The 12,775-nt window shown below is 43.4% G+C and overlaps 1 protein-coding gene across 1 annotated transcript in view; it reads left to right on the forward strand.

Moving 5' to 3' along the window:
* The window catches only part of ANKMY1 (ankyrin repeat and MYND domain containing 1), a 149,803-nt gene that overhangs the window by 34,127 nt on the left and 102,901 nt on the right, over positions 1 to 12,775 (forward strand). Inside the window, 1 exon segment of the mRNA XM_078154702.1 lies at positions 4,210 to 4,353. Within this exon segment, the coding sequence (XP_078010828.1) occupies positions 4,210 to 4,353 (144 nt within the window).

Here is a 12,775-nt window from a genome sequence, read left to right on the forward strand (position 1 = left end):
CAGGTCAATCCAATAAACCGTCAGGAAGAGGAAGGCAAAAACAAATGCTTCCACATCGCCATGCTGCTGGGGGAGGGGAGACAGTGCCCTCCTTCCCTCCCTCCTCCCAACCTCCTCCCTCCTCCTCTCCTCCTCCCTCCCTCTGCTTCTGTGAACCTCTGGTTTCCTTCAGGATTCAGCTGGAGTGCCACGTTCTATAGGAAGCCTTTCCCCAACCCCTACTGATGTCCTCCCTGCCAAATTACCTTGTGTTTGTTTGATATGTAATATATATCTAACTACACACATATATACACACATGTACACACATATATATGTATATATAAAATTTTATATGTGAGTGTATGTATGTATGTTTATGCATATACACATACATACATGTTTATATGTATGTCCCAAAAGTCTTAGTGCAGGTTTGTTTTGATTGGGGGGGGGAGGAACCTGCACTGCAATAAGACTTTTGGGACACCCTGTATATTGTCTCCCTCATTGGAAGGTAAACTCTGAGGGCAGGGACTGCTTTACTCTGGTCTGTTTCCCTAACAAATGCTTATGGATTGATTGGTGTCCACAGAGAGAAGATAGGGAATGACCTACAAAGTACTCTAGGAGTATCTGATGAGGGAAGGGTCATCTTGAACTGGGGGACAGTAAATCAGGGAAAGCTTCATGGAGGAGGTAGTGTCTGAGCCGAGTCTTGAAGAGTGTTAAGAAAGGTAGAGGTGATGGGATAGAATTCAGGTGTGGGGCCACAGAGCGTGCCAATGTGTGGAGAAGGGGACAGGCATGTTAAGTTTGGCGTATGAATAGTAGTCTGGTGTAGATGGAAAGTAGAAAAGGTTAATCGGTCGGCGTGCATTCGATGCCTTCTCTATGCTAGGCATTGTGTTATGGTCCTGGAAGCGCCCGGGGAATGCACCCTGTCGAGGCATGAGGAGCTAAGGAGACCAGGGGGAGCTTGCGTTGAGATTCGAAGGCGAGCAGAGAGTGCCCTTCAAGCAGCAAAAAGGGCAAGGGGACCATTTGTGCAGAGACATGGAGATGGGATACGGACCCCTGTGCATGAGGAATAGCGGGGGGCCACTGTGGCTGGGTTACAGAGGCGTGCTTGGGGGAACGATGTGTTATGAGCTGGGAAGGGCCAGCTAGAGCCAGGCTTTCATTGTCAGAGGATTTGATCCTAGAGGCATGAGGGAGCCCCTAGAGCTTCTAGAGGAGGGGTCATGGGCAGACCTGTCCTTTGGGAAGAGGAGGGATTGAGGAAGGGAATGAATGAAGGCAGGGAGGCCAGTTAGGAGGCTGTTGCAATCAATGGTCTGGGTGAGTGGGATGAGAGCTTCAACCAGAGTGGCGGCTTTGTGGGTGGAGAGAAGGAGGCATGTTGCAGGTGCTGGGGAAGGATCGATGATAGATTTGGCCACTCCTTCATTAGAGAAGAGGAAGAATTGAGGATGATTCCAAGGTTTTGAAGCTGATTGATTGGAAGGATGGTGGGGGCTCAACAAAAAGGGAAGTGGGGGAAAGCAGTGGGTTTTGGAGGAAAGCTAATAATGAGTTCTGGTTTACCCGTGTTGAGTTTGCAATGCCTATAGACCAGCCGGTAGGAAATAACGAATAGTCAGTTGGTGACTAGAGCTCAGGAGCAGGCTGGATGCATGCAGAGATCTGGAAATCTGTCTGCAGCAGAGAAGATAATTAAACCCATGAGAGCTGGTGAGATCATTGAGAGCACAGAGAGAAAAGAGAGGAGGGCCTGGGACTGAGATTTGGGGATGTTAGATATCCTCCCAGATGCTCTGAACGTGGTGGTTGTTTCTGCTCAACTGGGTGTTTTATGTGAGTTATAAGTGAAGGCAGACTGCGGGGCGAGGAGGGGGAGATCTAGAAATGGCTGTGATGATGAAGAAAAGGCTTCAATAAAACTTAACGCCCATATTCCCCCAAGCTCAAGAAAGGGTCACGTTCAGACCACAGCTGATGTATTTATTGTACTTCACTCCCCATTTTGAGTACTATGCTCCTATGGATGTTGCTGAACCGGAGAGTGCCCGGAAGAGGTTGATCAGGATGATGAGGGTCATTTCAATTAATCAATCAAGAAGCATCAGGTTAGACAACTCCTATGTGCCAGACACTATGCTTGGCCCTGGAGACACAGATAGAAAGAGTGAAACAAACCCTGCTTTTAAGGATGCGATATTCTAATGGGAGAGACAGCGCATGCATACAGAAAAGGAGGTAGAATCAGTATGAGGAAGATACATGTGAATAAATATAAGGTAGCTTGGGAGGGAAGCCATTAGCATTGATGAAATCTGGAAAGGTGTGGGAAGAAGGGGTGCTTGAGCTGTGTGGTGTGAAGGAGGTGAGAAAGGAGAGCCTTTCAGGGAATGGTGAAGGGAAGAACAGAGGTTTAGTCTGGAAAATGCCTGGGATGGGTGGTGGTGGGACAGGTTGGACTATCTACCTGTCCGTCTGTCTACGCGTATACACATGCACATACATATACACACACTATGTATAGCATGTACATGACATAATTACATGTAACATTTGTGCATGTACATTATGGAAGTAGGGTATTATTGCCATTTCAAAATGTTTGAAGGGTTATCAGTTGGAAGAGGGAGATAATTGATTATGGGTCCTTAGAAAAACTAGGACCAGTGGACAGAAGCTTATTTGGAAAGCAGATTTTTATATTCCCCTAAGAAGAAATTTCCAATGATATTTTCCATGAAATTATCCAAAAGGGTTTGACCAAGTGCTAGGAGGCTTTCTTCCATATCCCCAGTGCCCAGAACACAGTAGGTGCTTAATAAATGCTAGTTGCCTTGCCTCTCCATGACTTGACAGTGCCTGTATACCAATGGAGGACGCAAGCTTCTTGTTGTTTTTCCCTCATTCTTGCTGTATGATTGGCCTACCTTCTTTGTTAGCCATTCATCTGATCTCTGAGGATCTGCTTTAAGACAAAAATAGAAAATGGTCACTCATCCCCAAAGGATAAGTGGTTAAAGGATATGAGCAGGTAATTTTGTGAAGAAGAAAGGCAAACGATCAATAGTCACATGAAAGAAGGCTTCAGGTCACCAGTAACTGGAGAAATACAGATTAAAACAGTTCTGGGCATCTGCCTTGTTCCCAGATTGGCAAAAAAGATAAAAATGTTAAGTGTTGGAGAGACAGTGGCAAGATAGGTACCTTGGTGGAATCTTGTTGGAATTGAATTAGTCCAACCATTCAAAAAACAATTTGGTCTAACTCAACTACACACATACTCACTCAGTGATACGGTTTTATTGATATCTTTTCTTCTTACATCTCCATTTTCTCAGTATCTCCATCTGTGGAACTCTCAAAGGGTTGAGGGTAGAGGGGGAGATATCCTCTTCTAGTTCTTCTTTGGGACCATACCGATTCTTTGTAATTTTGCCCCAGTTACTTTGGATGATTTTATTGTGTCCATTCTTTCCATTTACATGACTGAAGTCATTGTGTGCATTGTTTTCCTGGTTTGGTTCTGTTTGCTTCACTCTGCATCGGTTCGTGTAAGTCTTTCTGTGCTGCTCTGTGTTCATCACATTTGTCATTTCTTCCTGCCCAGTAACATTTCATCACATTCATGTAGCACGGTTTGCTTGGCCGTTCCCCAGTCAGTGGGCATTTCTCTTTGCTACCAGAACATGTGCTGCTTGCTCTAAATATTTAGATGTGTAGGGGCTTTCTTTGCATCAGTGACCTCCTTGGGGTGTGGGCCTGGGAGGGGAACCTCAGAGCCAGAGGATGTGGGCATTCTATCTTTTTGGTTCGCAGAACCTCAAAGTGGTTTCCAAGATGCTTGTACCGATTGTGGTGCCTAATATTACCTACTGTCCCAGCATCAGAATACTCGTGGAAATCTTCGATTATTTCCTGCACTTCAAACTTAGAGGGTAGGCATTAAAGTTGGGAAACTTTTTTGAGAAGTCACTGAGAACAAGATCATAGATTTAGAATTGTAGGGAGCCTTGGGGCGTATCAAGTCCAACCACCTCATTTTATAGATGGGGAAATGAGGCCCAGAAAAGTGAAATGACTTGCCCAGGGTCACACTTTGAGTAAGTGTCTGAGGTGGAATTGGAATCCAGCTCTTCCTGACTCTGAGTTCAGCCCTCCATGGGAATAATTCACTTTTCTTTCCCTCCCCTCCATCTTTTTCTCTTCCAGGCATACAAAGGGCAATTTTATAAGGATCATCGTCATGGCAGAGGTACCTATACTTGGCCTGATGGTTGCACTTTCACAGGGACATTTTATATTAGCCACAGAGAAGGATATGGCACCATGTACTTAAAAAACAGAGTATTTCAGGTGAGTAGAAATAACAAATATTTATACCAGTTTAATGGAAAAATGATATTTGGGATCCCCAAAAAATAATGCCTTCTCTTTACCCAGGCATTTAAATGATTAATGATTAAAGCCATCATGGATTCTGAACCTCAACCTAACAGAGGTGGAGTATGGCAGTGGGGTAAGGGGCTTTGCTTCCAGGGACTCAGAGATTTGGCCCTAAGTATCTTCTGGGCAAGCTTCACCTCAGGAGAAAGCCCTGGAACAGGTGAGGGGCATGAACCCAGCTCTGTCCCCCAAAGATCTAATTCTGCCCCCCAGGCTGATAACTCATCTCTTACAAAGCATGAGCTTCTGCAAATCAGGGCCAGTGAGACCCCTTCTTGACCCTGTGCCTAGTTACTAAAGGATTCTAGAGCGACAGTTCTTGAAGTGGGGACCCTTGGGAGTCCCCAAGATGCTTTCAGAGGATTCTTGAGGCCAAAATTATTTTTATAATACTACTAAGATGTTTTAATTTTTAAATAATACTTTATTTTCCCCAATTACGTGTAAAAACAATTTTTAACATTTAAACAAAAAGTTTTGAGTTCCAAATTCTGTTCCTCCCTCCCTTCCCCCTCCCTGAGTTGGTAAACAGTCTGATATAAGTTGCATGTGTGCAATTGTAAAACATTTCCATACTAGTAATTTTATGCAAGATAACTCAAACAAAAAAGATAGAAAGTGAAAAATAGTATGCTTCAGTCTGCATTCAGACATAAGATATTTTAATTTTGAACATTGTAAATATTAATAGCTATAACCTGCATAAACTAATACTCTTGGAGGGGATCCTTAATAATTTTTAAGGTTGTAAAGGTGTTTTGAGATAAAAAAAATTTGAGAATTGTTGTTTAGAGAATGGGAGACCTTATTAGCTGGCCAGCCTCTATGCTGTGGCTGGCAATCCAATCCAGTCTCATTATTCAAGCATTTATTCAGTGCATACTATGTTTTGGGCACTATGCTAAGTGCTGGAGATATAAAGAAAAAGCAAAATTACCTCCTTAGGCACTGACTGGTTGTGTTCCTTCAAGAAGCTTACATTCTGATGTAATGTAGCCACAACTACTGAAGACCCAGAAAAGAAAGGTCTCCCCACCAAAGTCCCTGGCCCTGGGTGGTGGCTCAACATCAGAAATCATTAAAGAAGATGCAGTAACATCTGCTTTGCAGCCATCATCTGATCTGCAGCTGGAACCGCTTCTGGGTCTTGTCTCACATTGGACTGTGAGTTCCTTGAGAGCAGGCACCGTCTTTTACATTTCTTTGCAGTTTGATTCACACGAGATTATGGTGCTGCTCCCTGATTTGTGCTGTATGTTGAAGAGAATAGTGACTCACTAAAAATCAGCTTTTGTATCAGGAAACTGCTCAGGAAACACGATTTCTCAAAAACTAGTCATCCTTTCCTTCCTTTTCGTGTCTTTTCCAAGCTGGTCATCCACCTGCACTTCCATACAAGATCAGTGTAACAATGTATAATCAATGGGCTGTTCATCTCATAATTTGTATTTTGGAAAATTCATGTTCTTCATCCACTTTGTTTTTACTGTGTGAATTTTTAGTCCTATCTCTCTGAGCATCCTTGGATTTCTTTGAGGAGGCCATGCGGCACTCGGGGTTTGACAAAATTAGAACAAAGAGTTAACTACAAATAAGAACACTAGGAGAACTTTCCCCTTGAATAAGGAAACCCTCTTTAATGGTCTGGCCACCTTAAATACTATTCCACCCTAAACTTTTTTACCTTTTGGTTGAGTTTAACTTTTATTTTCAGACATTCAACTCCCCAGTTCAATTCAATTCAACACACAAGTGCCTGCTGTGTGCAGGGCACTGTGTTATGCACTGGGGATATAAACAGAAAAATGAAACACTGCTGTCTTCCGTTAACTGGCTTGTATTTATTTTTTATTTATTCTCAAGATATTAACGCTCTATTTATATGTACATGCCTCCCCTTTTGATTAGAATAGAAGCTTCTTGAAGAAGAGACTCCTTCATTTTTGTTTTTGTATCTCCGGCACCTAGAGCCATGCCTGGCAAGTTGCTTATTAAATGCCTTTTCATTCATTCATTCATTCACCGTGCCTGGCACATAGGTGCTTAATAAACGCATATTGATTGATTAACCGGGCTCATGCTGCAGCTCTAGAAGCCCAGAGGTCAGCTTGTTGAAGAGAGTCCTTTGATGTGGAAGCAAGATCATGGCATCTGCAGTCAGTGATCCTGTTTCTGAAGAGTACCACCTGCACTAAGCAGCTGACTGATCAGCGGCCCCTCCTTTAGCCTTGCAGGGCCCGTTTCTTATAACTTACGCTCCCAGCTCTAGAGACCAGTGAAAAATGCACTTTGCAAACCATGAAGTGCCACAGAAATGTGTCATTATTATCAGGTTTGAGCAGGCTCCAGAAAAGTGGCTCGGGCTCTTCCAACTCCCGTAAGACTGATTTGTACCAGAAAGCCAAGTTAATAATTTATAATGAAAACTTAAACTGCCGAGTGTGCATATATTTCCATGTTAGTCAGGGCAGCCTCTTCCCAATGGGAAACCGAATAAGGAGGAGGAGGCTTCTGGGTGAGCATATGGGATAACAGTGAGGAAGATGCTAATACGTGAGGCTGTCCACGTGCACTGGGTGTTCACAGAACTTTTGGATTGGAATGAGGTCAGAGGTTACCTGTGCTGTTAAATTCCTACTTGAACAGGAATCCCCATCTCCATCACCTGACAAGTGATTATCCAACCGCTCTCTGAATACCTCCATGGAGAGGGGAGCTCACCACATCTGAGGCAGCCAGTTCTGCCTTTGGCGCAGCTCTGTGTGTTTGCAGGGCTCATCTTCTATCCAGCCTACGTTTGTCTCTTTGACTCGAGGGCTGGTCTCATGGGCCAAGCGAAACACGTCTAACACCTCTTCTTAATGACAGTCAGCTCCCCCGAGTCTCCACTTTGGGCTAAACATCCCTGTTTCTTTCAATTGATAAGAGAAGGTTTTGATTTTTTCTTTTTTAGACATTTTCCCTTTTTTATGGTCTTTAAGAGTAACAAACATGAACATTTCTATATAAAAACAACAACAACAGAAAGGGTTGGCTAGGAAGCCCCAAGCTTCTTTTGCATGTGGTTTTAAAAAGTATACATTTAATTGAATGGGATTGTGTTATTCCTGAGTTGCCTTCTGCCTTCTTCTATGTATCTCTCAATAACTGATTGATGTGTGAAATCTCTATGATTTTGATTACCTTCTCTGTCATGGATGCCCTCTTCTGAATATCTCCCAGCTTGTCATCATTCTTCCTCAAATGAGACTCCTGGAATTGAACACGGGCCTCTGGATGGGATGGGACCAGGTTAGAGCCCATCTGGAATGCAGCCCTGCCTCTGGGGATCTCCACGCCCAACAGCCTTTTCTCAGCCTTCACTTTCCTTGACCTCTCCTTAGCATCTGACACTTTCCTCCTGGAGACCCTCGCCTCTCTGGGTTTCTTCTCTCTGTCATGGTTCTTTCCTGATTTTCCTCCCACCTCTCTGCCTACCCCTTCCTGATCCCCTTTGTTTCAGGTCAGTTGTTCTCCCAATGAGATATTTCACATTGTCTTTTAAATTCTTTTGGTTTTGTTTTACAATTTCTTGATTTCTCATAAAATCATTAGCTTTCATTTGCTTCATTCTGATTTTTAAGGAAGTATTTTCTTCAGTGACCTTTTTGGGCTTCCTTTTCCATTTGGCCAATTCTTCTTTTTAAGGCATTCTTTTCCTCATTGGCTTTTTGGACCTCTTTTGCCATTTGGGTTAGTCAATTTTTTAAGGTGTTATTTTCTTTAGTATTTTTTTGAATCTGCTTTAGCAAGGTGTTGACTTGTTTTTCATGATTTTCTTACATCACTCTCATTTCTCTTACTTGCTTCTCAAAATCCTTTCTGAGCTCTTCCGTGGCCTGGGACTGATTCATATTTTTCTTGGAGGCTTTGGATGTGGGAGCTTTGACTTTGTTGTCATCTTCTGGTTGTATGTTTTAATCTTCTTTGTCACCAAAGTAAGATTCTATGGCCTGACTTTTTTTGCACTGTTTTCTCATGATCTCAGCCAATTGTTTGACTTTTAAACTCTTTGTTAAGGTAAGAGTCTGCTTCCAGTGTGGAGAATGTACTGTCCCAAGCTCCGTGTAGCTGTTTTCAGAGATACTTGTAGGGACCTGTAAATTTTCAGTCCTTCCAAGGTGGTATGACAAGGGGCGAGGTGTTTACTCCTCTCCTGGCTTGTACTCTGGTCTGTGAGTGACCACCAGCACTCTTTTCTGCCTTGGAACTGTGAGGAGGATTTGCTTTCCTCCACCACCACGCGCTCTACCATGCCAATGCTCTTCCTTGCCCCAGGACCACCACTCAGACCTGTGACCTAGATCCGAGCACAGGCAAAGCAAGAGAATCCTGCCTCAGTGCCAGCAAAGAGATCTCTGCAGTCCCCCTCTGATCAGCCACTTGATCCCCCCCCCTCTTTCTGTGGGCTGAGAGCTCTGGAAGCAGCTGCTATACCCCAGGGCTGGGCTGGGACTGGGGCCAGACTGAGTTCCTTTCTCACCTGGTCAGACAGACCTTTCCCATTGACCTTCTAAGTCGTCTTCGGTGTTTGTGGGTTGAGAAGTCTGGAAACTGCCACAGCTGCCTGTGATTCAGTCTTCTGAGGCCTGCTCCAGGTTTGCTGAGGCCTGGTCTTTTGACTGTGTGCCCACGTTGAATCGCACTCCTCTACCAGCCTGGCGCAATAGGCCTTTCCAATCAACCATCCAGGTTGTCTTGGGCTGGAAATTTGTTTCACTCTGTCTTTTTGTGGGGTCTGCTGCTCTAGAATTTGTTTAGAGCCATTTTTTACAGGTATTTGAAGGAGTTTGGGGGAGAACTCAAGCAAGTTGCTGCTTTCACTCTGCTATCTTGGCTCCACCCCCCCCCATGAATTTCTCGGGCCCCTTTGCTGAGTCTTCACCCATGTTCTAGCCTGTGCTGGGCCTTCTTTTCTCTTGGTACACTCTCTCCTTGGATGATCACAGACTTTTATTCATAGTTATCATCTCTGTGAGAATGACTTCCAGATCTTTTTATCCATCCCTTGTTTCTTGAGCTTCAGTGCTGAATCCCCAACTGCCTGTTGGACCTTTCAGTCAGGATGTCTCAAACTCAACATTTCTAAAATAGAGCTCAAACCTTCCTCTCCTCCAAACTCCCCGATTTCTGTTGAGACCACCACCACCCTTAGGGTCACTCAGGCATGCAGTAAGCCTTAACTCCTCATTCTCACCCAGATATCGAGTCAGTCGCCAAATCTTGTAGTTTTTACCTCTATGACATCCCTCCCATCTTGTCCCCTTCTCTACTGACATAGCCAGCAACCTACTTTATACCTTTGCCCCTCTTCCTTGGATTATTGTAATGACCTTTATATTGGTTTCCCAGCTTCAAGTTCTAATCTATTAGATCTAATCTACCCTTCCCACAACTGCTAAAGTAATTTTCCTAAAGCATGGGTCTGACTAGGTCACCTCCCTACTCATTAAATTCCAGTGGCTCTTATTATCTTTAAGGTCTAATATAACCATTTGATTTTTTTTTGGAGGCAATTGGGGTTAAGTGACATGTCCAGAGTCACACAGCTAGTAAGTGTCTGAGGCCAGATTTGAACTCAGGTCTCCTTCTGACTCTATCCACTGCACCACCTAACTGCCCCTCCATTTGACCTTTAATGGCCTTTATAACTTGACCTTGACCCACCTTTCTGATCTTAGTAGATATCCCTCTCTTTTTGGTATTCTGTGGTTCGATGACACTGGCCTTTCCCTCATATACAGCTCTTCATTCCTGCCTCCAGACCCTTAAATTGGCTCTCTAGTGCTTGACATGTTGTTCCTTTTAATTTCTGCCTCTTAGAATCTATTCTTTCAAAACTCACCCTAAGTGCCACCTTCTGCTTGCAGCCTTTCCTAATCCCCTAAAATTATCTGAGAATGATTTTGAACATATTCTACATGCTCTTCTTTCTATCCATGTTCTTTCGCCCCATGTAGTGTAAGGTACTGGAGGACAGGGACTTTCATTGTGGTGTTTGTGTCTCTAGCATCTTGCACAGGGCTTAACACATAGTAGGTGCTCATTGATTGGTTGAAATTCAGAAGAGTATAAAGTCCTTGGAGGAGGATCAGTTCCTCTTCCCTGTTGTGTTTCCAGTGCCCGCCATGTAGTAGGTGCTTTAGAAATACTTGTTACATTGAAATGAGTAACTGTCTTGCTCTGAATTCCTATTTTTCCAAAATTTCATCATTTCTCCATCTTTCAAAATTCTTTCTGTTTACGAGCTAGAGATCTTATTATTCCTCTGTGTTCTTGAATGTGGCTCATGGCATTAGAATTGTTTTTGAGATCCCTGATAGAAAGACGAAATTGGCTTGTGGTGTACAGTGTCTGGGTCTGTGTTAAGATCAGGTACCTCCTGCTCCTTGTTTGACAATCTGGGCTGAGGAACTCCAGGTTGGCCTCGCTTACAGAACAGAAGAAAGCTAGCTCCCTTCCTTGGAAAGGATCATGGCCTGGAAAGCCTTCCCCTGATTGTGCCAGGTTTTTAACCCCTTTATAAGTTAGAGAAGTAAAGGTTTAAGGAGGAAGGCCGCATTTGGCCAACTGGCCTGGGGAGTTCTGGGAAGGATGGTGGAAATGCTGAAGAACAGCCTGTTAGAGACAATTAAAAGGAAATGAATGACTTGAAGAATCCTTGCCATTTTATTTAAACAATTAGAAGCACAACTTCCAAAGGCTTGGAGATGTTGCCTGTATTTGTTACATCTGGGCCCAGATGGTTCCTGAGGAGAAGATGAGACTGTTACCTTTTCACAACTCTCCCTCACTTAAATCCAATTCACTTGCAAGCTATGACATTACCTTCCTGATGTCCTGGTCCTCTTCAAGAATGAAGGACACACAATGTATTTGTTATAATGGGAATCGTGATGTAAAAGGCTTCTAATTTGGTTTAATTCCTTAAGTGTCTCTTTGGCTATTATATTTTATTTTTCTGTGTTTATATGCCTCTATTTGCAATTTTGGGGTAATTTTAAACATTTAGGTCAGGGGTTATATAACCCCTTTTGTGTGGTGGACTCTTTTGGCAGGCTGGTAGAATCTAGGGACCTTCTTTCAGAATAACATTTTTAAATACATAAAATAAAATACATAGGGTTACAAAGGAAACCAATTATATTGAAATATGATTATAGAAACATCAAAAAAAAAATAAAATGCATAGACTCCAGGTTAGGAATGAATCTGTTTTAGAATGAACCTTTTTGTTTGGTCATGCCCGACTCTCTGTGACTCCATTTGGGATTTTCTTGGCAAAGCTACCGGACTGGTTTGCCATTGCCTTCTCCACTTTATGGATGATGAAACTGAGGCAAGTGGGGTAAAGTGACTCGGCCACGGTCACATAGCGGGTAAGTGTGTAAGGCCAGATTTGAACTCAGGAAGATGTCTTTCTGGTTCCAAGGCCTGTGCTTTATGCACTATGGAGCCACCTAGTTGCCCAGAACAAACTTAGTCCTTGATCTATGGGGTTGTGTGTAGTATACTCAGAAATTGCTTTAATTTCCTACTAAGAAAAAATTAAATTAATCATATACAGGCCATTCAGTCAAGAATGACTTACCCCTCTGTTAAAAATGTACTTTTGTGATAGTTCTGTTACAAAAAGTGATTTCTCTACTCAATTCTCCCTTTATCCCTTTCCAACATATAAATTTCTCACCATCTTTCTAATTTAGCAGAATGTTATTTAATACAGTATTGTATTTGTTGTCCTTTTAATTACAAAGCTTGAAAGTTTTAGCGAGTTTACTGGTAACGTATGACTTCCCTTTGATTCCAGGGCCTGATTTTTCTCATTTACAAGTAGAGCATTAAATCTGTGATTCTTCTGTCCTGCAGCTTTCTGTAACGTCAATCTCCCCATCACCACCACACAGTCTCAGGGCTGGTCATTCTGGCAGCGCCAGAGCTACCCCAAGTCCAGTATCTGGCACTTGGCAAAGATTCTAAGCTTGACCAGGAGGAAGTTTCAGCTCTTGGCATGAGCTCACCCACTGAGTCTGCGAAGTCTTGCCTCTCCTTGGTCCCATTTATTTATTTACTTCCCAAAGTCCCTTCAGTCTCAAGGTCAAGGAAAAAACCAACCTGGGCGGGGGAGAGGCTGGAAAGGAGGACACTGAGAAATCTCTGCTCAAACCTCTTTCCTTTGTCTTTCCCAAATCTTTGGTCAAGCCTGCAGGAAGCATGGCCAAAGTAGCCCCCCCCCCTTTTTTTAAAGTGTAGGCATAGGGGATGGCCTTCACAAATGCTCAGACTGGCAAGC

Source organism: Phascolarctos cinereus, unplaced genomic scaffold, assembly GCF_003287225.1.
Source record: "Phascolarctos cinereus isolate Bilbo 61053 unplaced genomic scaffold, phaCin_HiC Scaffold_5;HRSCAF=322, whole genome shotgun sequence".
Taxonomy (NCBI): domain Eukaryota; kingdom Metazoa; phylum Chordata; class Mammalia; order Diprotodontia; family Phascolarctidae; genus Phascolarctos; species Phascolarctos cinereus.